The 25,714-nt window shown below is 48.4% G+C and overlaps 2 protein-coding genes across 2 annotated transcripts in view; one reads left to right on the top strand and one right to left on the bottom strand.

Annotated features, from left to right (window-relative positions):
* The window catches only part of POM121 (POM121 transmembrane nucleoporin), a 16,796-nt gene extending 3,343 nt beyond the window's left edge, over positions 1-13,453 (top strand). Inside the window, exons 3-14 of the mRNA XM_015413544.1 lie at positions 2,192-2,401; positions 3,400-3,552; positions 4,625-4,697; positions 4,825-4,980; positions 5,205-5,317; positions 6,075-6,145; positions 6,491-6,615; positions 7,259-7,361; positions 7,610-7,780; positions 8,787-10,514; positions 11,418-11,537; positions 11,795-13,453. Of these exons, the coding sequence (XP_015269030.1) occupies positions 2,192-2,401; positions 3,400-3,552; positions 4,625-4,697; positions 4,825-4,980; positions 5,205-5,317; positions 6,075-6,145; positions 6,491-6,615; positions 7,259-7,361; positions 7,610-7,780; positions 8,787-10,514; positions 11,418-11,537; positions 11,795-11,889 (3,118 nt within the window). The 3' untranslated portion in view covers positions 11,890-13,453. The remainder of the gene's footprint in view (positions 1-2,191; positions 2,402-3,399; positions 3,553-4,624; positions 4,698-4,824; positions 4,981-5,204; positions 5,318-6,074; positions 6,146-6,490; positions 6,616-7,258; positions 7,362-7,609; positions 7,781-8,786; positions 10,515-11,417; positions 11,538-11,794) is intronic.
* Positions 13,454-15,595: 2,142 nt separating this feature from the next.
* NSUN5 (NOP2/Sun RNA methyltransferase family member 5) lies at positions 15,596-23,337 on the bottom strand. Its single transcript, XM_015413550.1, has 10 exons — positions 23,135-23,337; positions 22,026-22,148; positions 21,345-21,516; positions 20,456-20,564; positions 20,009-20,147; positions 19,105-19,220; positions 18,154-18,332; positions 16,859-17,060; positions 16,376-16,528; positions 15,596-15,810 (listed from the first exon to the last, which is right to left on the bottom strand). Exons 1-10 carry the CDS (start codon positions 23,273-23,275, stop codon positions 15,717-15,719), a joined length of 1,428 nt encoding a protein of 475 aa, XP_015269036.1. The 5' UTR covers positions 23,276-23,337; the 3' UTR covers positions 15,596-15,716.
* Positions 23,338-25,714: the final 2,377 nt, after the last annotated feature.

Genomic DNA, 25,714 nt, shown 5'->3' with positions numbered 1-25,714 from the left:
CCTACACGAGAACGGGGCACTACCTGGGGAAGAAAAAACACTCTTCATATGCTCAGGTGTCTTCCCTTCCTTGTAGCTCTGTACAATGTGGACGGAGATAGTAAGAGAGTCCATGTGGTGGTTAGCATGTGGGAACTGTTCAAAATCCATGCTTCCCAGGAAATTTACTCTGTAGTTTTAATTTCTCAGCCTGACCTCTTTCACAGGGTGGTTGTGAGGATGAAATGGAGGTAGCCTTAGTTACTTCTGCTGCCTTCTTTGTTCTGCCGTTCTATCCCTGCCCCCAATGACCATTATTTCCAAGGGTGCTTGGGTACCATTAATCCCTATCTGTCACTTTAGTTCTGCTGCAGGCTTTCTTGTACTGCTGTGGAGACCCAGTTTTCTGAAGTGAGGAATTGCATTATCAGTGACCCCATTTCCACTGCTTGCTTGGATATCATGGTAACAGGGTTTTCTGCCTGTTAAGGTTGTTATAGAGATGGGAAGTCCAGGAAATGACCCATAGAGGGTTCTGTTCTCCTTTGGTCCTAAGTATGGCAGGAAATTGCTTTATGAAAAATATCCCTGATGCCTTGAGGAATCCTTGATGCTGATATGTCTGGCTTAAGTGGGAAGAAGTGAGTGCTGTCCAGTTGCAGCTCTTCTGTAAGCTAGCTGGGGAAGGATCTTTGCTGGTGGTGGACAGGAGCAGCTTATCCACCAAATAAATTTAAAGCAAAACCAACCAAGGCTTCAGTGATGGAACAAACACTCTGCTGCCATGAGCTGATAGGGGCAGATAAAGAAGAATGGTAATTGGTAAACCTTGGCCCCTTGGACATCTTCTATTCCTTGTTGACTGCAAAATGTTTACACTTGCACTGTTGTTCCTGGACCTTTCTTCCAGAAACTCAGAAAACTTACACAGAACTTAGTGTATGTGAGCATCACAATAATTCTCTGAGGTTCATTGGGGTGAGAGATTGTGGATTGGATCCTATTGAAAAGGTCTGCACAGCCCCTCCTACAGCAGCCCTCCGACTCTTTTATTGTGTTGTGCTGGGGTTCTTCCATTCCCCAAGCACAGCATTTCAGGGGGCATTTCTAGCTGCTTTGGAGGTGGGTGAGGAGGCAAGGAAGCATATAATTTAGATGGGATTCGATGACTTATCTAGGACCATCCATTGACTGTTGTAGTTGTCCAGGGCTCCTTGCATGCACACCCAGCTCTAGCCACTAAACTGCAGTGGTGTTTCAGTTGTGTCATGACCACAGTACACTAAGTGTTCTATCAAGACTCTAAAAACGTTGTTGAAAGTTTGCCTTGCAAACTGTGAGGGTGTCCTGAGGTGAGATGGGTAAGCACTGTGCTGTCCCCATGTCAAGTTGCCTGTTGAGTTTTAGGTGAGATGGGAATTTTTTTTCTTTTTTATCAGGCCTCCCTGGGTTGTGAGGATGCCTTTGACATCAGTTTGTTGACTGTTTGCCTTGTTTGAGGATACCCATGTCTTGTCAATATTTTAATTATATTTTCCATTTGTGCTTGGTCTGTTGCTTGAGTTGAGCCAACCACGCAAGTCATTGATAGTTTTTTTTGTGGTGGATTTTATCTCATTTTATATTCTATTATTCATTTGTAGCCTTGGTTGATGGCTGATAAATGTGTGTGTGAAATCTGTGCAGGTGGCGGATACCTTCTGCTTTCCTGAGGAATGTCTGTAATGGCTTGTGACCTCTGAGGAGCTGGAAAGACTTTAGAAAGCCTTCATCTTTTGAATACCTTGTTGTGCTTGATATTTTTATCATATCCTTACTCCAGGGAGCTCAGTGTGACATAAATGGCTTACCCTTCTCTATTTTATCCTCACAACCTTATTGTGAGTTGGTTAAGCTGAGTTAGTGTCTGGCCCAAAGTTTACCTGTTGAGTTTCATGAGCAAGTGAAGATTTGAACCTGCATCTTTTCAGTCCCAGTCCAACATTGTAAACACAGTGTTGTATTGGTTATCTGTTGTGTTCATATAAATCTGGCAAACAGAGAAAGTTGTTGTTAAAAAAAAGCCCAGTTAGGATGGTGATTATACTGCTCCATTTGAGATGCCCACTACAGCCTTCTGGTCTGCAAACTTAGTATGGAATATTTGGTGGTTGGTAGTCTCATCTCTTTCCCCCTTGCCTGATTATGTGCTGTGTGTCTTTTGTCTCTCTAGGGATCACCTAACTCAACCAACTCACTTTGCGCTGCGCCGGCGCTACCCAATCAAGAAGGCCCAGTATGCCTCCCTGGGCACCCTGCCTTCCATTTGCTGGGACGGTTATCGGCGGAAACCCAGGTTGTCTACTCACAACTCTCCCTTGGTCCAGAGCCCAGTGACGGTGAAGATTGCTCGGCCAGACAGCTACATTGGCCGGTTCCCACTGTGAGTGTTTTTCTAGATCCCTTGCTTACCAAGGCCCTTGCAGCCAGCGTACAGGACAGCTATCCAAGAAGGGTTTCTTCAAGAATGAAGCATTCTCTCTCTCTCTCTGCCACCCCTCATACACATACTATAATATAACTATATGAACTGTATAAATACAACTTTATTTAAGTACCAGAGTACCTCTGAGAATGTAGGGCTGTCTGTTCCCACAACAGTTGAACCTTAGCCAGGTATTGTGTGTCTGGAGTGAAGGGCTTCTCTGTCTGCCTTCTTGCTCTTTCCTCAGTATGAAGTCCAGCGTTCCCAATGAGAGAGTGAGATTGCCGAGGCTGCTGGAGGAGAGCAGATAGATCACTGAGAAAGGGGAGTAAAACCACCTCCGTCCCACTGTGGACAGCTTGCTCTTTTCCTAGGCGCCTGCCATGGTTGTGGTACTCTCTCTTCCATGTGGCCGGCATGCTCTCCTCCCAGCTGCCACCCAGGAGCTGGGATGAGAATGTAGAGGCTAAGAGAGGGGGGGGGGGTGTTGGAGAGGATGGGCACTTTACTTCCATCCCTAGCATAAGGTTGGCAGCACAGAGACACTTGCACCTCGCCCATTCTCCAGTGGTTGTTTCAACGCAGGAGCCACTTGCTAACTACAAGTCCTGCAGGGCAATGGCCTTGCTTATTTACCTGAAATGTTGGGTGGGTGCCAAATTGGGGAACAGTGCCTAGAAGAGCCACAGGTGTCTTCCTGAGTCACTGAGTAAGTATCACTGCTCTAGAATGACTTTTTAATTTGCATCAGTGTGTTGCTCTGACAGCGCTTTGTGAGGTCACAAGCCAGCCTTGAAGTTGATCCGGTCTGCCCGTATCCTGGCATTTTGCATAGAGGCCCTGATTTGGTTGAAGTGGGTGGGAATGAGGGATGGGCATGATTTGGGTCTCAAGGTGCCACATCGAGATGGGGGAGAGCTTTCATGCTCTGTCACTGCCATGTTTTCATCTTTCAGGTTGGAACGGCTGGCTTCTCCTTTGGCTTTCTCTCCAGTGCCCAACAGTACTCTAGACCCATGTGCAAAGGAGACTGTGTTGAGTGCGCTTAAGGAGAGTAGAAAGAGGAATGCGGAAGATGGTGACCAAAGCATCCAGGACAACAAGAGACGGTAAGGGGCTGGTGTGGGGACGGGGGTCAGACCCTGGGACTGGATGTCTACGGAGAAGGTTTTGTTCAGGAATTAAAATTGACAGCATTGATTCTCTTCAGTGGTAGGAGAACAGGCAGGAATGGTTAACTCTGTTGGTCAGGTTTGTACCCAGTTCTTGGCTGCCCTTTCTGACTGGGGAGCAGCTAGTCTGGGTTTCAGGCCTAGAGCTTCACAAGAGACAGATAAATAGATGGGACAAAGGACTGTTCTTTTTGCTAGCAACCAAGTGCCTATACTAATCCTAGGAAACTTTGTACCATTCTCCCCCATCATGAACAAGAAATAATCCACAGGTTGTGACAAAGATTTGAAGTGTTTTTCCAGCTGTGGCCTTGCTGGGGACAGAACTGGGCAGTCTTGGTGGGTGCACCTTCCGGAGGCCCTACTTTCCCCAACTGTCTGGCCCAATGGGTGCATTTGTAGCTGCATGCCAAAACTGCAAGCTCTATGCCACCTGCTTTCTCGGCAAGAAGTAAGAGGCAGGTGATATCGGCTCACCAGATGTGGCATCCTCATCGGCAAGTGTTTATTTACCCAGGTGTAGTGCATGGGAGTTGTGGGGAAGGGGGAGCCACACGTGGGCAGTATGTAAAGCCCCTCAGGTATTGGAGGGGGGAGCCCACATCTATATTTCTCAAGAGGATTAGGTGTTCCATAGATAAACTACCTTTTTTTCCTTGTGTGAATCAAGTGGCTTGAGATGTGTATGATTTGGATGACTGGGGAAGGGTTAAATGTGAACTTTTCAGCTTCTACTGTTCTGATCAAAGTTGCAGTCTTCTATGACTGCATTTCAGCTTGGGAAAAGAAACCCCCAAAGTGCCGGGAGAGTTTGATCACAGACCGCTCTGGTAATATGTAGTTAGCCATGAGAAATGATGGCTTCCTCTGTCTGAGGTAAACTCTAAACTGGGAGATTCCATAGCAACTGGAGAGTGGCATTGGTCTGGCTGTGCTCAGTGATTCACTTGCCCCCTTGGTGTACGATGCCGAGTTTTTCATCTAGATTTTTTTCTCTTTTTTTCTGCAGGCGCCATGATAGTAGTGGGAGCGGACAGTCTGCATTTGAGCCCCTGGTGGCCAACGGAGCCCCAGCATCTCTGGTGCCCAAGTGAGTCCTGAGACTTTGTTGTGTGACCTTCCTTCCTGGGGAGATGCCACTTTGTTAGGTTGGGTGAGGGGAGAAATCAAGATTGGTAGTACACTGGTAATCTTTGACTCTCCCTGAAGCGGAGCCTTGCCTCCCACAGTTTGGACAACGGCTCCTCCAAGAGGTCACGCACATCCTCTCTCAGTTCTGTGAACAGCCTTTATGTGGGTGGAATTCCCAGTTCCATCCGCAATGCCATCGCCAGCTCCTACAGCTCCACCCGAGGCCTCTCTCAGGTATGCTGTCCTTGGTGCCTGGCAGGGCACATTACTCTGAGTTGGCAGAGGCTGGTGCACTTCTGGGTTGGCCCTTTCAAGGACCCTGGCAGTCCCAGATAGATCAACTCTAGGATTTTCAGCTACCGAAGCATACTCTTATTTAACCAGACTTACAGGGTGATGCAGAAGAGTGGGGGAGACTAATTCTTCTTGCTTCTCTGTCATGCTCTTCCCTCCCTCAGCTGTGGAAGAGAAGCGGCCCAAGTACCTCTCCACTTTCCAGTCCAGCTTCCTCCCGTTCGCAGACTCCTGAAAGACCTAACAAGAAAGCAAGGTGCCCCGACACCAGCCTCATGTGAGTGTTGTTTCTCTGCCTCATCCTGACACAAGGCATTGGGATGCTTCTTTAGCCAGAGGTTTTTTGGAGGAGCTAGCTCTCCCGTGATTGATCTCTTTGGTTTCTCTTGGTGCATCCTCACTGCATTTACCAGCAGCATTGAGCCAAGCTAGCTTTTAGGAGCTGGTGTAGCATAATTGCCAAGGGAATGAGCTGTGGTCTGGAAGGTTGAAGGTTCAGAGCTCATCTCAGCCATAAATCCACCAGATGGCCTTAGGTAAACCACTGTCCTTGAGCCCCTTTCCCTCATCTGGTTAGTTTCAATGGTATTGGCCTCTGTTTTAATGGCTTTGCTGTTAATAGTTTTATTAGCTGTAAGCCGCCTTGAGCAGTTCTCTGAAAAGGTAGCATGTACATTTTCTACATAAAATAATAAAATCCGCAGCATGAGAGACAATAATATTGGCCTGTGGTACAAGGTTGTTATAAGGTGATAGATGGGGCTGATTATATGTGAAATGCTTTGAGGAATGCAGGGAACCCCCCCCCCCTTAATATTTATGTGCTAGGTTCTCTGATAGCATCATTTTTCTGTGTAATAGTGTTTGGGGGGGGGGCATTATAATCTACGAAAAGACAGGGCTGGCTCCTGTAACAAGCATATTTTGGGACTACTGCTGGGTGAGGTGTGACTGAGATCTAACCTCAGACCAGTGCCTGATGAAAGAAGCGAGTCCTGAAGAATTCTCTTAACTTTTTTCTCTTGTCGCTGCAGAGAGGCAGAGTCTCACCAATCCAGCACGTCAACACCTGTGAAGGCAAACACAGAGAAGAAGGCAGAGAAGAGTGAGTATGAATGCCTAGGGGTTCTACTAAAAGAGAGGGGGGCATATTGGACAGGAGCATAAGCAAGGCCTTTCTGTGGAGGTGGAATTGAACCTGGTGTAAGTATCTTTTGTGTAAAACTTCTTCTGGCTCACAGGATGAGGTGAACAAACAAAACTACCCGCGGGCCTTTTCCAAACTTATTTTTCTGCAGCTGTCATAATGTCTCCTGACATGATTTTGAAGTGTTTGGGGCTTGTAGACAAAGGCTGCCAGATGTTAGTGGTGCACAAGCTCAAGTCTCCTTTGGGCTAAGCATGGTTGCATCCATAAACCAGGCTTGCTGACTCTGGCTTCCTTTTCCAGATGCAGAAACACCTGTGCAGAACAGACACAGCTCTCTAAGTTTGCAGTCCTCATCAGGCAGCAATGGCAAACGCAAGCGTAAGATCCAGCTGCTCTCTGCTCGACGCGGAGATAATTTCACCCTGGTATGTGTGTGTCTTCCGATTACAGTAATAACATTGGGAATAGTATAAAAACATTAACAAGAGAAAGTTAATAAAATTAGTAAAATAAAATAATGTTAAGAGAATCATACAATTTTTTCAGCTAAAATAAGTTTACGTTTCCTAATAGCTAAGCAACAAAATTTTGCCACAGCGTAAGTGACTGAGCTCTGAACGTCTTCTAAGAGGAATTTATGAAGGACTTCTGGCCTAAAGTCAAGAAGACTGCAGAGGGCTAAATCTAGACAAAATGGGTAGTATAAGATGGTCTCGTGTATGCGTCTTCCATTCTTCAGCAACTCTTTTCCATTTCCTGAGATAAGGAGTGGCTTGAGAGCAGAGTTCGGGTGGCCCTGTGTAGCAGGCGGGTGATGGGGTGTCCAAGAGGGAATGGTGCATGTGCTCTATTCAAGTCCCGCTCCTTACTCTGTGTCTGCTTGTTCAAACAATTGCTGTGGAATAACTCAGGTCTTCTTTTTGTTGGCTCACATGATCTGAGAGTGAACCCTGAGGGCGAGCGCCTTGGCGTGACAGACCGAGGCTACCTTTCCCTCTTGGTGTCTGCTCTGTGGCGAGATATAGTGGCTACTTAAGATGACTGCTGAATTTGCATTTCTCTTGGCAGCCTCCTCCACCTCAGCTAGGCTATGCTGTCACTTCTGAGGACTTGGATGCAGAAAAAAAGGCAACCCTGCAGTGGTTCAACAAGGTCTTGGAGGACAAAACTGGTAAGAGAGAAACTCCTTTGCTCCAAGTTACTTATGTATGCATTTTTATAATTATAGAACTGAGAGGGGGCAGCTCAAAATAGCTAAAGAAATGGAAGACTGGTGAATGGAAAAGATAGAGGGACGCTGGGTCTTCTCTTCCTTAAGCCTTGAAATGGACCAATCCACACAATTTCTTCAGGACATTCAGTTGGTTTTGTGGCTCTGGAGCCCTGCTGCTTTTCCTGCATGGTTTTCTTTTCCAACAGATTCTACCCCAAGTATGTCTGCAGAGATTGCCTCCCCACCCAGTACCCTGTCCTCACTGATGCCAGCTAAGCCTGCTTCTGTGCCATCGATGGGCATGGCTACAGGAACCAATCCCCTGTTGGAGAGCCTGAAGAAGATGCAAGAAGGACAAAGTGCTGCAGTGCAAGCAGGTCAGTGGACCAAAGACATCGTACACTTTCCTCTTTCGGATGGCATTTGGAATTGTGCTGGTTTCCCCCCTCTAATGTGTTAGTTTACGGGATGTTGTGACAATTGGCCTTGGTTCATATGTTAGAAGAGAAGTCAGAAGTGTATTGATAGGCCAGCGGTCTCAAATCCTGTCAGAATTTTTAGCTTAGGAAGTGAGTGCCACTGCCAAATACACTGGTGGGGGCTGGAGCAAATCACAAAATGGTTGCCATCGGGTCCTGGAGCCCATCACCATGTGTTGGGGTGATTGCAAGCCAAGTATCTCCCTACAAGGGAGGCAGCTGTTTCTGAATGGGTGCTCCCTGCAGGCTCAAAGGTGATGCCTCCTGGGCACTTCTGAAGCCTCTCCTGCTCCCACGAGGCAGAGGAAAGCCGGCATTGGCTGTTTGCTTTGGTGAAGATGATTTGAGGATGAAGCAAGTGGGTGCCATAGTTTCCATGGCCTCCACATTGGGGATCACTGTGATGGGCCTTTTGGCTACTTGGTACATTCATTAAGCAATACCAAACCTATTAAAGAGAACCCACAGCATAAAGGTCAAGAAGAGTCAGCTGCAATAGACCAGTTTGCAGGGATTAAGGGATAAACTCGTTTACGTCATGCTAGAGCCTAGTACAGAATTCAGAGGTTTCTGCCAAACATCATAGGTGGGCATATTGTTAACACACATTCTCCCCAGTCATGCTTGATGATAAGTCACTGAATATTCTGCTTCTATCATACATACGGATTTGGACATGCCAACAGGTAAATTGCACCTTTAGCCTTACTTCTGCCAGGGTGACTCTTGTCCCCCTTTGACCTGCACTAGTGATTGTGATCTGCATTCCAGACTCACTAATCAAAAAGAAAAGGATTTGAGTGCTTTTCCATGGGGTCGGATGCTATGTACCTTCATGGAGGTCCTGAACACTGTCATTCTTCATGCAGACACTAGATCTATAAGCTTTTCCTGTTTCTTTCAGATTCAGCTTCTGCCACACAGACTCCTGAAACGACAGCACCTGCAATTTCTCTGGATTTGGGCTCCCCTGCATCTGTGACCTCAGCTGAGGCCAAGCCCTCACTCACACTAAGTGTACCTCCTTCCTTGGCTCCTCCTCCTTCCACTGTTGTCCAGCCTGCCAGCAGTCTAAGTAGCTTGGTAACAACTTCCTCCGAATTGGGCCAAACCCCATCAAGGCCCTCCTCTGCCCCAAAACCGAGCATCCTCTTTGGAATTCTCACCAGTCCTCCTGCCAGCCAGCCAACTGCAACAGCAGCAGCAGTGTCTTCTGTTTCCAACACAGCGCCTGTATTCAAACCTATCTTTGGCAATGTTACAAAAATGGAGAGCCCTGGTTTCTCTGCAGGCAGCACCTCTTCGGCTGTTGCAACATCCCCTGGGACTGTGCCCTCCTCTGCACCTCCTTCTGTTACTCCCAGCAGCAGCAGCACGTTCAAGCCCATCTTTGGGAGCATGCCACCACTTGCAACCGCTGCTCCACCTGCCACCACAGCATCTTTCTTTGCATTCAAGAACAGCCCCCAGCCAGCCCCAGGCCCTGCTCTGCCCACCACTGTCTCGAGCACATCGTCTGGGTTTCCTGTCCTCTCTGAGTCTATCATGACTACAGCGATGTCCCCCTCGACCACCATGAACGTGTCAACTGTCTCCACAAGCACACCGGTGTTCAGCTTCAACCTTGGTATGCCAACCTCCACCTCTGCACCAAGCACCACAACAGCTGTCACCACTGCATCATCCCAGCCCTTCCTGTTTGGGGTCTCCTCCAGTGGCACTGCGGCCTCCACTGCAGCTACAGCACCACTTTTCCAGTTTGGGAAGCCTGCTACTACTGCTGGCCCCAGCAATGCCTTGACAAGCTCTGCCTTCAGCCAGGCATCCGCCAGCACGGCAGAGTCTGTTCCTAGCAGCACCACCACGGCTGCCGTCGGCTTCAGTATCTTCGGCAGCGGGGGCAGCAGTACCGCCACCACTCAGGCCCCTTCTGCTGCACCACCTTCAACGCAGCCTACACTGACATTTGGTTCTGGTCCCTCTGCTTTCAGCGGAGCCTTCGCCACCCCTTCAAAACCACCTCCTCCATACACGGGGGATGCCAGCCAGCTCACTTTTGAGCCTAGCGTCCCCGATGGGCAGCAGCTCACCACCAAGCCAGCAGCTGGCCCAGTGAGCTTTGGAACCCCTTTCAGCTTCTCTGGCTCAGTCGCTCAACCGGCCGCACAGCCAGCATTTGGCAGCACCACGCAGACGACCTTTGGTGGGACTGGGCCTCTAGCATCCTTTGGCACCAAAAGTACCACCCAGCCGGCATTCGGAGCTACGACATCCGTCTTCTCCTTCGGGACGGCCACCGCATCAGCCGTGTCAGGTTTTGGATCCAACACCCAGACTACAAACAGCAGCACAGGGGGCTCAGTGTTTGGTAGCTCCACCCCATCTCCATTCACGTTTGGGGCATCTGCTGCACCAGCGGCAGGAGGCAGTACCTTTGGCATTGGTACTCCGGCTGCTGCAGGCTCCAGCACCCCCATGGTGGGCTTCAGCTTCGGAGGACAGAGTGGAACTGTGGGCACAGCTACACCCTTTGCCTCTTCCTTGGCACAAAACCCTCTGGGTGCCCAGAACCAGAGTACACCCTTTGCTTTCAGTATCCCCGGCACTCCGGAGAGCAAGCCAGCATTTGGAGGTGAGGCTTCTTTTGAACCGTTTGACAGCCAGATCTCTTTGGCATGGAGGGGGGGGGGGGAAGTAGGGGGCCTCATGCAGCTGAGTGCTGTTTTTGTTGTAGTTGTTTAATTAAGGATGCGTGCAGTCTCATCTTCAGTGTGGAAGTGAGCCTTTATTGATAATGATCCTGCGTCCAGAAGACCCACATTGTAAAATTTCAGGAATGAGCATACAGAGATGCACGTGCTACTTGGTGTGAATTTCTGCTTTCATAACTTGGGATTTCACTTTTCCTGCACTGCGGACTATATTCAGTGCTTTGCTTTCAGAGCCAGTTTGGTGTAGTGGTTAAGTGCGTGGACTCTAATCTAGGAGAACCGGGTTTGATTCCCTACTCCTCCACTTGCACCTGGCTGGATGACCTTGGGCAAGCCGTAGTTCTGATAAGGGCTGCTCTTGAAAAAGAGCAGTCTCTGTGAAGAGCTCTCTCAGCCCCACCCACCTCACAGGGTGTCTGTTGTGGGGAGGGGAAGGGAAAGGAGTTTGTAATCCGCTCTGAGACACCTTTGGGTTGTGAAGGGCAGGGTATAAATCCAATCTCTTCTCTCTCTTCTCTTCTGCTTTGGCACAGGACAGGCAGAATTTGAGTTTGGAGAGGCAGGGTCATTTCTGGGATGTCAGATGGTGGTTTTGTCTTGCTTACTTTGGGAAGAGATGCCATGAAAGAGGGGGAAAGGGGTTAGATCACGGAGGAACTGGTGTCCTCACTCCCAAATGAAGAAAGGAGAGAGAGCAAAGGATCTGATTGCTGACATGTTCCCATTTACTATGATAAAAAACAGGTCTCAGGATCCTTGACTGTTTACCTTCTGATAATTTTTTTCCAGTGCTTCTCTAACCTAACTGTTGTTTTGTGTTCTAGGTACTCCTACCCCTGCTTTTGGGCAGAGCTCACCTGCGCCGCGAGGAACTACTGGGGGAAGTAACCTTTCTTTTGGAACCCCCATTACCCCAGCCTTTGGAGGAGCAGGGCCTACATTTGGTAAGGATCTGGGGTGTTGAGCATCGGAAAGCTTTTCACCTGTTTCCCTGTCCCTCAAACTTGAAAGGGAAAGGGTAGAGGTTAAAAAAAAAAACTTGTTTAGCTGTTCTCTTAAGTTTGTGTTGTGCTTGTGCCTTGTGGGGCTAAAGAGAAGCGAAAGGATTTTGTGGCTGCTGCATGTAAACTGCTTGGGGGGAGGATGTCTTCTGCCTTGGGAAAAGGCTGAAGAAGGCTTTGCTTCTCTCCCCTTCTTCCAGGGCCATCAGCACCTGCATTCTCCATTGGGGCAGGATCCAAAACATTGAGCCGGCAGCGCTTGCAGGCCCGACGGCAGCATCCCCGTAAAAAGTAGCCAGGAGATTCTCGCTTGGACTTCAGCTTCTGGCTTTACCCGTTCAGAGGCCCGGGCCAGGCATACGAATCAAGGGAGGTGTGTTCTGGCCTCTGTTGTTCGTGAGGCTGGCCCAACAGTCTCATTCTGTGAAATCCACAGGAAATTACTTTGGATTGCAGCAGTTGTTTTTTTCCCTCCTCCCCCTCAAGCGGGACAGGGGAAACCAAGCCCTTTTTACTTGAACAATCCATGGCTGAGTCTGGATGGAATTTTGTACGTATCTGCTACCTTCCCTCCCCCATGCGGACAGTCTCCCATGGGTTGGTCTTCCCCAAATCCTTGCCTCCTCCGACCTCAGCCCGACACCCAAGTTGGGCTGCCAAGTGAAGGTGATGTGTTAAGTGGGGAGGTGCTTGGCTATTGGCATGTTCCCAGTTGCAACCAACTCCATTTCTGTCATCCCCTCTCTGTCCCCCCCCCCATTCCTTATCCCCCTTCCCCCTCCATATTTTAAAACTTCATATATGGTGTCCCCTGATCCTGGCACAGGCCAGCGCTTAGAAGCCCTTCCCTAGGATGCCATCATGCATCTTCAGTCTCAACTCATCTCCAAGATGAACCCCTCTCCAGTTTGTGGATCATCTGTTCTCCCACAATCTAAGCAAGGAGGGGGAAGGCTCATCCTGTCAAGGTTTTGTGGTTTCACAGGGGCTCTCGGTTGAAACACTAATCACAGTAAACAGTGGCTGCAGGACTGGTCAGAGGTCCCAGTGAACTGAAAAGATGGATCTTCCGGAGCGAGGAGGCACGGAGGGGAAACCCCCCATCCTCTGTGCTGCTTGCATGAGCCAGTGGCAAGGGAGGCACTGCTGCTCTACTGAAGTACCCTGTTCTTTTTTTCTCCTTTTCCCAAATTCTCTGTGTTTGTTCACTGTATGTTTGTGCTCTAATTCTTTTTTTTTCTTTTTTATTTGCTCTGTGAATCGAGTTTGGAGGAAGAATTTAATTGTATGTATGGCGGCATGTTGATAATGCCGGACTTGCTGTAAACATTTTTGGGGGTTGCCTGTCTCCAGCGGAGACGAACCCCGCCTAATTGGGTGTGGACAGTAGCGTCACTGTGTGGCTACAAGAGTTGAATGAACCTGATCGTGAAGTGCTGATTGGAAAGCTGGCAGCGGGGGGGGTGGGGTTTTTTTCCCCCAACCATTCAATGATTCTGGGGCCCTGCTTGGAGGTTGGATGACTCACTCTCTCATACACTGAGAGGGACGCATGTTCTCTTGTGGAAGGGCTTCTCCCAGCACCCCGGTGGAAGAGAAATCACTGCAAAAGAATTTATCTAATTCTTGACATAAGCCAAAATACGCACCCATCACTCTCTCTTCCCAGTGGATTTCCTCTTGCATTTGCAGGCATTGTATAAGAGGGACTCAACAAATAGAATTCCTCTCTCCCAGGGAAGGAGATTGGTATAAGAACCCCAGTCCCTGCTGCCTCCTCCCCCGGTCTTGGAAGTGCAAAGCCAGCTGCCAGTCTTTTTAATAACATTGGAGACAACAGTGTGAATGTGTGCGTGCGCCTGCCTAACTCTAAATTAAAAAAAATATTTAAACATTTTTTAACAAAATAAAACTTTATTTTTATATTTAAGCTAAATTGCCTTTGAATTCCTTCAAGCTTGGTTCATAGAGGTGTGAAAGTATAAAGCCGTTTGTTAGGAATTGGCCTGTGCGGTTGTGGGGTGGTGGTGGTAGTAGCGGTCATAGCCCAGGCATCTCTCCTCACCTGATGATTTTGGGGAGCATCCAGGCTTTCCCTTTTGCCTGCTGCTGCCTCCTCCTCGCACAGGCCAGTGTTTTGTATGTTTTTGTGTTTAGAATGTGGACGTGGCTAAGTTTTTGTTTAATGCTTTGAGAGCTCTTGCACGTTTAGATGGTGTCGTGGGGGGGTGTTCTGTCTGGCCCAACAAGCATCTCTTGAGTACTGAGGGGAGAGATCTGACAGGCTGCTGGATGCATCGTAAGGAATGTGTGGCTTGCAAAGGTGCCAGCCCTGTTTGAGGTGACAACAGCACAGAGAACGTCAGCGTTTAGGATACCAAAGCCAGTGTCTTACCGTGGGAATACTGCTGTCTTCAAGGGTCCTGTTTCCATGGCCAAGGTTGTTTTTTTTAACCTAGGGCTAGCCCAGCCCATAATGTATGCATATACATTATGTGTTTGGGGGGGGGGCACACATGTAACTACTGCTTCTGTCATTGTGGGGTTAATGTGACTTTGTCTCTTCAAATCTGAGAGGAGTTTAAATTCTCACTCCTGACATGGGGGAGTGACTAGCAGTTACTTATCCAACCTGCCCAGGGAAGCAGGCAGCCCTTTCTCAAGGCTGTGTCCTCTGGTTGTGGAAGGGCTTTTGCGGAGCACCCTGTTGCTGGGAGATGCTGTGTGAATGGGGTGCAGTATGTGAATATGGGAAGAATGGGTCTGACCTTTTTTTAAACATGTTGCAATGAATACTTGGATCATTCCTGTTGAGGGTTTTAGTGTGACTGTGTGGTCGAGACTAACGAAGCTGAGCAGCCCCTAGCCATAAGATGCCTTCCTTGCTCTGTGTGTCTTCAAAATGGGGCTAGGAGTCCTTGAATGCAAAGCATTTAGCTCTTTTTTTAGGGGTCGGGGTAATACAGTAAATCTCAAAAGCAAGGTAGCCTCTTACACTACTTGCAGGCCTTTGTGGTCTGAAATTGAATGGGGTTTCTAGCACAACAATTGGCCATAGGAAGGAAGTTCAGGCTACATTCTGTGACTCTCCCCTTTTTCTTCTCACAGAGAGAGCAACGGGTAGCTGAAGAAATGATCAGTGACTCACAAAAGCTCATCCCCTGCCACATATTTTGTTAGTCTTTAAGGTGCAACTGGACTCTTGTTCTTTTCTACTGCTACAGACTAACACGACTACCCATCTTGAGGATATTTATTTCTTTATCTTTAAATTTATATCCCGCCCTCCCTGAAGGCTCAGGGCAGCTCACAAGGGGCACGAATGCCAAGTTAAAACAGTACAGAATAATATAAAATACAATAACTACAGTACACTAAAATTTACTTTACAGTGCTCCAAAATTAATTAACTATGAAATTCAAGATGGGGTTCTAAAAATACTAATAATATCCATTTTTGTGCATAGTGCATGCTTTTAAAAGAGAATTTCAAGGCTTCAGTCCTCCTGTGACTGCAGCTAACGAGATAGGCAATCCACACTGTGGTTAATGTACATCTTGTTTTATGGCACCCTGCAATTTCTAGAGGTTCTGATCCTAAGAAAGGAACACAGACTTCATGGATGGTATTGTGGATCACCCAGTAGTTCAGTAGTTGAGTTCAGTGATTAAGGCAGGCCTGCTTCAATAGGTGGGGACCTAGGATACTCCTGGTCATACAAGGAGATAGTGACTCATCACCTTCCAGTGCCACACTGAAGCCTATGGGTGTTTACCAAGCAGCAGTAATGTGGCCCCTTAGGACCTAGTGAATCCTTCTGGTTTTCCCTTTTGTTTTTGCACATCTGCTACACCATCACACTGGATGCAGCCAGGGCAGAATGTTTCCTGAGCTCCGCTGAACTACTGGACTTCTAGGAGAGCCTATTTTGTTAGTCTTTAAATATGCACCCAAATATAGCATGGGAGAAGGAATGGAGAAGAAGCACTGACCCTGGGGGAAAAATCTAGGCTGTCAATTTTCCTTCTTTTATTACAGCTACAAGCTCTCTTCACTGTCTCAGCCCACCATGCTGGAGTTCATACAGGCAGTCTTGGTCTCATCTGGCTCCAGAAACAAGCTCACAAGGCACCTCTTGCCTGTTTCATCCTCCCTTTGGGAACAGGGCAAGAGTCTTCTGCAGTGTTTTCAGCCTTGGGGAGTACAGCTGTGGAACTAGAAAAGAAATAACCAGAAGAGCTGAAACAGATGTACCTCACCTGACATGCTGGACTTAACTAAAATGAAGTTTTTGCACCTTCCTGCAGATAGACAAGACAGAACAGTTGTCTCCTCTTTAACGCTTGAAGAAGAATTTGATTGCTCATTTAAATGCACTGATATTTGCTTAGACCATAGCCTATGATTTATAATCCCACTAGTAAATTTGTGCTTCTCCACCTCATGAAATTCTAAAACAATGTCTTTTTCTGCATTTTCTATTTGAAACTTAATACCTGAATAACGATGCTAAAGGGGACACTTTTGTGACCCACTTTAGTGTCAAGCAGTGTTCCCTCTAAGCTGAGTTAATGTGAGCTAGCTCAGTTTTTTTAGCCTCCGGCTCACACATTTTTGTCTTAGCTCAGGAAGGATGGCTCCAGAGCAAACTAATTTATGCAGTAGCCAAATCGCTCGCTCACAACTTTAATGCCAGTAGCTCACAAAGTAGATTTTTTGCTCACAGGACTCCACAGCTTAGAGGAAGCATTGGTGTCAAGCACAAGTTTTTCAACCTCACCTTTTTTCAGAGGCTCCTCCATGCCACCTTTCCAATACTGCAACAAAGAACCCATTTGTCAGAGTTTCCTTTGGGGATGCACGGAGGCAGAATTTGGCCTCAGCAAAGGTGCCTGAACCCCGATGGGACCAGGAGGGCAGGGCCTGCACCAGCCTGTAAGAGAAACAGAAGAGCAAGCCTGGCTTGAGTGGCAGATCACTTCTTGCTTCTTCAGACAGGTGCCTGGAGTCTTGCAGCCTTCAGCTGAAAGCCAAACATGTACATTTCTCCAATTTAGTGGTTGACAGTTAGTGACGTTCCTAAGTAGGTTGAAGATGCTGAATAAAGCCATCCTGAAGAGGCACCTCAGATACTGGTTGAGGCCCAAGAATGCTGTTCAGCTTTGGACTGGACAAGGGGGTAGCAAACACCTTCCCTGTCCTCCATCTGTGGGAGGCTTGCCCCATGTTTAGCTCAAAGTACACCCTCCTACCAACCCAGTACCTGAACTCTTTTTCCCGCTGCTGCAGCACATCCCACACCACGTCTTCATTCTCCTCCTGGTACACTGAGCATGTGGAATAAACCAGACGCTGGAGAGCAGGAAAACTCAAGGCGTGAGCCAGCATTTTTTTCTGAAATCCAGCCAGTGCTTGCAACCTCTCTGGAAGCAAGGTGTTCTCCACTGGCAACTGGCTGGCCATTCCTAAGGACAGAAAAGAGCGCTCATGGAGCAGGGTGTGAGACTCAGTACCCCCAACCCTGGTGGCACCCAGTTGCTGGCAACCATACTGCTTTGTTTCAGTTCCTTGGGATACCACCAATTCACTCCCACAGGAATAGCTGCCAGTTTGTACCACCCTAGACAGCCCCTAACTAGGCATCCTTCGATCTACAGTCTGCCTGCAGCCGATAGCGGGTTACTATTGTGATCCTGGATCGACGAACAAAGCTATCATTGCAAAGACAAACATGAACCTAGTGACCACCTTAAATAAGAGTTTACTGCAGTTGAAGTTTTCATGGACTACCTGGATTTGAAGGTTGAAGAGTCTTTACTAAGAGTTGACAAAATAACTGAAGACTTCCCTTGTGTTCGTGAAACCAGAGAGACTGACAATTACTAGTGTTTCTGTTTTCAGTAATTTCCTCTTGAAATTCACTATGGTGTAGTGGTTAGGAGTGTCAGACAAGTTTGTGGAAAACCCCAGTTCAAATCCCTGCTCATGCCATGGAAGGTTGCTGAGTGACCTTGGGCCAGTCACACACACTCAGCCTAATCCACCTTGTTGTCGTGAGGTTAAAACGGAGAGGACAGTGATGTAAGCAACTTTGAGCCCCTCCTTGGGGAAAAAGACGGGCCATAAAGACTGCCTCGGGAGGTGGTGGACGCTCCTTCGCTGGACGTTTTCAAGCGGAGGCTGGATGACCATCTTTCGGGTATGTTGTGGGGCTATCTTTCGGCTATGCTCCTGCAGAGTGCAGGGGGTTGGACTAGATGACCTGCAAGGTCCCTTCCAACTCTAACATTCTATGATTCTATGAAATAGTATTCAGCTTTACCTAGAAAAGGGGCTTTCCCCATGCTAGAGCAAACAGGAACTGTTAAAAGAGAAAAAGCAATACTGCAGCTGTGCTTGTAACCCCACTCATTCACCCCAAGACTGACTAAGAGACAATATTTTCTTTCTTGTTCCTGTGATCTTGTTTTCTCCAGTTTGCTTACAATGCTGCCAGTATAAAGGTTGGAGGACCCCATGATAGGAAGCTCCCTCCCTTGGCCCATCTCCCCCATTCACCTGAGCCACTGCACGAAGGGTCCAGAAGGATGTATCTCACTTGGCTGTACTTGGGGTCAGCGGGGTCTGTGGTCAAGAAGTCTTGGTGTGCCAGCTGGTAGCAGGTGGCCCCAGCCCGCATCAACATCGTGCTCATGGTGGCCAGGCGCTTGGCATCTCGGTCGAGGGCGAAGATTCGGCTGCATTTCAAAGACAAAGTCAATGGGTACGAATGCTGACAGCAGTAGACACTGCTGCCACAAGAAGAGGAGAGAAGAGATTGGATTTATACCGCCGCCCTTCACTACCCGAAGGAGCCTCAGGGTGGCTTTCAATCTCCTTTCCTTTCCCCTCCCTGCAACAGGCACCCTGTGACGTAGGTGGGGCTGAGAGAGCTCTGAGAGAACTGCCCTTAGGAGAACAGCTCTGAAAGAACTTATGACTGACCCAGGGTCACACCAGGAGCTGCATGTGGAGGAGTGGGGAATCAAACCCAGCTCCCCCATATTAGAGTCCACGCTCCTAGCCACTACACCGAACTGGCTCTCGGGACCACCATTCTGGACTCCCTCTTTCAACCAGAATGTTAGTACCAGGATGTGAAGCATTTGATGGAAAGGCACAGCATCTCTCCAGGGGTCAGCAGAGCAAAGAAGTGCTTTCCTGAGTGCCCCAAAGGACAGAACTGCACTTAAACATCTCTGCATGCTGACCTCCTTGGCAGCGGACTACAGCTGCTGGAAAACAAGCCAGAGCACAGGAAAGGGGGGGGGGGGCGGGGAATCTATGCTTCAGCCTACAGTAGCAGTTGTTTCTTCCCTTGATTTGGCACGGAACCTCAGAAACCTTGAATAGTGGCAGAATACTCCTTAAATTCCCAGAGTCTCTCCGCTCGCCAGGCTACACAGAAGCCACTGTCCTAGCAGGGCCTGTTCCCCTCTCATTCTTGGGACCCCCTGTTCATACTCTTACCCCTTGTTCTTCATGACAGCAGCCAGATGGCTGGTCTTGTTACCAGGTGCAGCGCAGGCATCGATCACATGGGACCCCAGCAGTGGGTTGAGAAGAAAAGCAGGGAGACAACTAGCCTGGGAAAGGGAGACAGGGTCACTCAGGAGATCTGAACCTTCTGGACCACCTCTTTCAACCAGACCATCAGTAGCAGGGTGTGAAGAAGCCTTTGACATAGCTGGGGTATTCCAACTCAGCATCACCCTCTGCAAAGTCTCTCATAGCACTCCACAGCTGGTGGTCTGACTTCTGCAGACAAGGGGTTTAAATTGGCAAGGGGCAAGCTTAAATTCTTGACTGGGAGATGTTACCACCAGGTGAGAAATCCCAGTTCTTAGAAATGTCCCTGTGCTGGGGGAACAACCCCAGAATCTCTTCTAGAATCTGAACTATATTGCTTTAAGTTAAAGGACACAACATTTCTTCCAAAAACTAGCATATGTTACTAAGATGGACAAGAGTGCCAGAACTGTTACAGACACTGCTTCCTGTAATGCCTTGAGTATACAATAGTCATGCTGCATTCTCAGGGCAAGCCCAGCCTTTGAATGCAGATTATTCCACATGGGAAAAGACTAGTAGTTGGAGCAACACAGAGACTGCTCCCGAGTCCCACCTGTGTCCACACCAAGCTGCTCAGGCCGATATGAAGCATCAGGACACCACAGAAAGGATTCTGCCAGTGCTCAGCCGAAAACAAACCCTGGCCTGAAGCGACTGCAATTGGAAGGTGGCAAAAGGTTAAACCAGGCAGCAGCTGACTGGTTAGGAAGAAATTCATGAAATGTGCTCCACACATCCTCGTCACTCTGAGAGCCCTACCGCATCACAGGCTTTGCACTACCTCTGCCCCAGCCAGGCTCACCTTGTCTTGCAGGATAATATGCCCTGCCACGTACAGCTGATTGTCATGGAAGTCCATTTGTGGGGGAAAGATCAGCAGCTCAGGAAGGTGGGGGTCCAGATAGAACTTCTTTCCAGACAAGGAGCTCACTTCCTCCATGCTAAAGAAGAGGGGAGACAGGCAGGGTGGTTTGCTTGGTCCTCAAGCCCAGAAACCTTTGCATGCCCTGGTTTCAGAGCAAGCTGGCCAGAAAAACCTTCCCAGTGCTGGAGAGTCTACCCCACAACTGAAAATGCTCTTTTTAAAAAAGGACTTTTCAGAGGCAACTGTTTACTAGAAACCACTCGTAAGGCCAGGAGGTAGTACGCTGGGAATGGAGTGGCACTAGCAGGAAAGGCCCTGGCATCGTCGCAGAGCAAGCATCCACCTCCCTAGGAGTGAGCAGGAGCCAGGAGTGGCCAAACTAACCTGCCAGCCTTGCCCTGGTAAACGTACTGCTGCCGTTTGAAATAATCCACAACGTCATCCAGGTGTGTTTTCAGTGTGTTCACCCGGACATAGCGTGGCACCTGAGGAGCTGGAAAGGCAAGAATTGGGATGTTAAGCTTTTTTCCTCGTATCCCGTCTTGACAGGCTGAGTGCCGCTTCTTGAGTAATCCATACATGCATCTCATCCCGACTGTTTGGCTGCTTCTTGACACTTCCCTTTTCTGGATCACATTTCCCTGGAAGGTACACATAAAGCTGCCTTATACTGAATCAGACCCCTGGTCCATCAAAGTCAATATTGTCTACTCAGACTGGCAGCAGCTTGCCAGGGTCTCAGAGGTCTTTCACATCACCTGCTCCCTGTTCCTTTCAACTGGAGATATACTGGGTATTCAACCTGGGAACCTCCTGCATGCCAAGCAGATGCTCTACCACTAAGCCAAGGCCCCTCCCCCCTAAGGTAACTGCAGCCTGAAAATTTTATCATTACAGAGACCTGAGAATAATCCTTTAATTAGCAGCCAGGTTTTGATTTACAGTTGTTAAATTGTAGTCTTCAGAAGGCCATAGGCTTACCAAGTGGCGGCGGGGGATCCGCATGTCTTCACAGGATCCCTGCCGTGGGGACGGCGACACGCGTTGCACCCGCCATTGCCAGGATGTGACGCTACGCATCGCTCTGGCAACGGGACTCCAAACAGCCCTGTTGCCAGACCGACGCTTTGCATCACATCCTGGCAACGGCGGCGCAACATGTATCACCGTCCCCGTGGCAGGGATCCTGTGAAGACATGCGGATCCCCCACCGCCACTTGGTAAGCCTAGAAGGCCACCGTTAAATATACCACAAGCCTCCCTGCACACACACCTTGTTCAGCTCCTCCTGCAGGTGGCAGCAGGTCTTCGTTGCGGCTCACCTTCTTCTGGACTTTCAAGCGAGCAAGCTCGGCCTGTAGCCGCGCTCGGTGCTTCAACACCAGGACCTTCCCACGCCCTCCGCCGCGCAGCCCCTTGCCCAAGAGTAAGTCGTATGCCAGCACCTGCAGAAGAGAAGGCCTCATGAGCAAGCATGGAAGCAATTAAAGGAGACATCAGTGGTGGGCTAAAAGGAGAGATACGATTGCACGAACACTAGAGAAACCACATCTGGGCTATGTTCTGTTATAGCCATTTTATTTTATTAGATTTTTGGGATTCTCTGTTCCCAAAGCCTCACTGGCTCCAGACAGTGGCCAGGAAGAAGTAAAAAAGCAGGTAAAGCAGCAGACTGACATATCCTTATCTACTTTAATTCATGGAAGTACAGTGTTCTGGGCAGATATCAGGAGAAACAGCCCGGAACGGTGAGCAGCACCAAGAGTGTTCTGATGTGGTTTCTTGTTGGCCAAGGGAGAGTGACCAAGTGATTAACATCACATCAGCAGGCCAAAGAAGTTGCAGTGATACATAAGGAACAAGTTCATTTTGATAGGTATGGAAAGTAAAAGGCGCCAGAGAATCTACTAAGTTGTTACAAATAGGGAGGGACGAAAGGGAGATTCGTATTCACCTTGGCCAGGTGTGGTTGCAGCTTTTTTTCCATGCGGAGCAAACCAGCAGCGCCCAAGATAGAGTCCAGCACATCAGAATAGCGCAGAGTCTCTGAAACGAGAGCATACAGCGGCCGAGGGCTCTGAAAAAGATGAAGACTAACATTGACTGGGTAGTGCCTCAACAAGGGACTGTTAGCCCTACCCAAATCACTTCCAAACTGTAGCAATCCATTACCAAACCTGGGCCAAGCTCGCTAGCACTTCCTCAATCAGTACTGAACACTGTAGATCAGAAATGAAACTGAGTTATTGGGGGCCTAACCAGAAATAACATTTTCTACATTTCAATCTGCTCAGACTTTTTCTGAGAGAAAAGGTCTGACCAGATGTACATGACACAGGTAACACTGACCCAGCTGAGGCCTACCTACTGAACTTGGGCTTAACAGAGGATGGGAGTAGCTGGCTGGGCATCTTCAAAAACTGTTGTTGTTCTTTAGGTGTACGTTCGTATTACTCTATTATTGCTCTCTATAACAACACCTCTGGGGGCCTCTTACATTGTTTGAAATATAGACTTCCTACAAGGGAAAAAATATCTTATTTACTTATGTGATTGTCATTCATCTGGCCCTTCAAACAAATATATATGTTCAGTGGCAGTGCAATGTACAGGCTAGGGTGTCAAGACTAGAGATTGGGCAGAGTGGGACCACAGACTTCAGTGGGTGGCCTTGCGCCCACCATAATGTACTCATCCAATCTACACTGCAGAATTGTTGGTGGGGAGGGAAAAGAACAAAACAGGCCCTCTGGAAGATGAATGCTTCGCAACTACCCAATCCACTATTTGTCTATGTAGAAACAGGTCTCATGGGGTGTGGGAGTATTTGCTCCATTACTATTAGTATAGTGTCTATAATAGCGCGATCCTGTAGCACAAGCCCGAGCAGATCTACTCAGAAGAGTCCACGGCTGAGCTCAGCTGGCATTACACCCAAGGAAACGTGCTTGTACGACAGCGCCTTCCACTCGCTAATTTTGAAGATGCCAATAAAGGACCTTTTTTCGTTTCTAAAGCTTTTCAATTACACACCCTCATTTTTGCAAAGATATTTAGACTTGCCTGGAAACTACTTCCGTACACGAGGTTCTTCAGGGATCCTTCCCCCTTTTCCAGTCCTGCCAAAACTGAGGCTGCCGCCTCGTAAAGCCCGAGACCGCCTCGTCCTCCACCACCACCGCCGCCTCTCCTACGCTCCGCCATTGTAAGCCCACCACTCCTTTAGGAAGACCCGAAATGCTCCAGAGGCACGCGTCAAATACCGAAAGAGCCTGCAAGGGTTCAGAAACCATGTTGCGCAGGCGCCGGTTCCCCAACGTGTATTGGCTATTCCCCAAAGTAGAAGTCGCACATGTGTGACGATACTTAAAAGCGTTTAGAGAAGTACCGGCAGAGATTGCGCATGTGTACAGAGTACATGAAGCCGCGTAGGGGAACGGGTGAGCGTCACACGAGTCAGTGATTGGCCCTCACGGACTAAAGCTAGTGGGCGGCGCGAACTGAGAAGGAGCAAACCAAGCGCTCGGGGGCGGTGCTTGAAGCCTTGTGGCTAGAACTGGAGGGAGCATCGCGAGACTTAAAGAGGCGGGTGGACTCTATTGTTTCTTCAGGGGTTACACAGTGTAAAAAGGGCAGTTTTCTGGCATTTATGTGTTTTATGTGTGTGTGTTTAAAAAGTATAGGGTAAGGAGCTGCTGTGTAGTATTTATACTTAAAATCTACTGTATGCAGCGTGGCATTTGTGTTTAAAATCTACAGTATACAGTTCTGGGAATTTCCATTTTTAACCGGGTCTCCAATTATGGCTCATCTCTCTATGTACTTGTTTTAGTTGCCTGATACCTTTTTTTATTGGCTGTTTCAGACTATAGTAGGCTGCATCGGTCACCTTAAGTACTCAGTTGCCTTCTGGGACACAGTAGGGGCATGTAGTTGCCTGATAGTAGGTTCCCCAGGTTCCCCCCCCCTCCCCGGCCACTAGTGGAGGGTAGGGTTGCCAGATTCAGGTTGGGAGGCCCCTAGAGATTTCGGGGGGGAGCCTGGGGAGGACAGGGACCTCAGTGGGGTACAATGCTGTAGAGTCCACCCTCCAAAGCATTCATTTTCTCCAGGGGAACTGATCTCTGTCATCTGGAGATGAGCTGTAATTCTGGGAGATCCCCAGGTCCCACCTGGAGCCTGGCATTCCTAGTAGATATCAGCAGCTCAGTACCCACAGAAAGGCAAAAAGACATTGCACAGGGCTTCCAAGACAAATACAGTCCTTTTCTTTTTCTGTGCTTCTCATTGGGAGTCCCTGAGGAAGCTTGAGGGCTGGCCCAGATATGGAGCCAAACACGCGCAACCTCAAATCGGCCATGGGATTTTCCCTTTTGTCTCAAAATGAGTAAATAAGTATCTGAATCACTATTAATCAGCTCACTGGCTGGCTAATGAGTTATAGGGTTCACCAAGAAACCTATATCACCTTAAATGCAAACAAAACCCATTGCAACTCAGGGTTGCCAACCTTCAGATGAGGCCTGGAGTTCTCACAAAATTACAACCTATCTATAAACTACAGAGATCAGTTCCTCTGGAGGAAATGGCAGCTTCAGAGGGCGGACTCTATGGCATTACATCTCTGCTGAATTCCTTCCCTCCTCAGACTCCACCCTCTCCAGGCATCAACTCCAAATCTCCAGAAATTTGCCAAGCCAGAGTTGGCACCCCTAAATACAAGCTTTCATGAGCAACACCAATAAAGTGGACAATGTTTTGTATAGCCACATGTGGGTGTGGAAGTTTGTTTTGCAAAGTTCATTTTAACAATAAGAGCACATACATGTGAGGAGTGATTTTCGGTAGGCTTGGACCCACAACAGGCTGGGGAAGAGAGGCGTGGCTGAGGGAGTTGCCTCTTAAAAGGTCCAAGGATTGGTGCATATGAGAAAAGGTTGTATGGCTGTCAGGGGGCTGCCCTCAAGGTGAAGTAAAGAAACGCAGAACACACCTTGCTGAGGTTCTCCTTTAGGCGGAGCAAATTTGGCAGGGCCAGATTTCCATTGTGGGTTATACTTTCCTGGCATCTGCTGTTTCGAGACCACTGGCCAGCCATCAAGTTGAGAAATACTGCAATCAAACACTGTTAGCACTGCCTTTTCCTCAAGCATGGCAGACGGGAGAAGGAGGGTGACCAGGGAATAGGCAATCTGAACACCAGAAGGTGAGCCCAACCCTTATATTTGCTAACGCTTACACTAGAAAGGAGGTGAACAGTAATTTAAAGTATGGCTGGACTTGCATGTGCTCGCAGAGGAATTCTACCTGACCGGGGGTAATATGACATTTAATTACTGCTGGTACAATGGCTGAGGCTGAAATCATATCTGTTGTGACTTTTTAGCCTATACTCCTTCTAAAGAGCTCAGGGTGGCAGATGTGGTTTTCCCCTCCCTTAGTTTATTCTCCCAACAGCAGTGTGAGGTAGGTCCAACTGAGAGAAACTGCTACTAGCTCAGCCCTGGAACAAGTAAAGTGAACATAGATGTGGGACAGCCTGTGTAGAGTATGCACAGAAAGCATTTCTCTTCTCAGCCAGCTGCCAAGTGCATCTTGGATGGGGGATAAAAAGCCTTTCAGAGCAGAGAACAGATCTTCAAC

Source organism: Gekko japonicus, unplaced genomic scaffold (genome assembly GCF_001447785.1).
Source record: "Gekko japonicus isolate JY-2015 unplaced genomic scaffold, Gekko_japonicus_V1.1 scaffold250, whole genome shotgun sequence".
Classification (NCBI taxonomy): Eukaryota; Metazoa; Chordata; class Lepidosauria; order Squamata; family Gekkonidae; genus Gekko; species Gekko japonicus.
This window is presented reverse-complemented; position numbering and strand designations above follow the sequence as displayed.

Coding starts and splice junctions, on each gene's coding strand:
- NSUN5 (XM_015413550.1), bottom strand. CDS start 23,275: ATGGCGGAGCGTAGGAGAGGCGGCGGTGGTGGTGGAGGACGAGGCGGT. Junction 22,149..23,134: donor TGTACGGAAGTAGTTTCCAG/GCAAGTCTAAAT, acceptor CATCTTTTTCAG/AGCCCTCGGCCGCTGTATGC. Junction 18,333..19,104: donor GCTGTCATGAAGAACAAGGG/GTAAGAGTATGA, acceptor TTTGAAATGCAG/CCGAATCTTCGCCCTCGACC.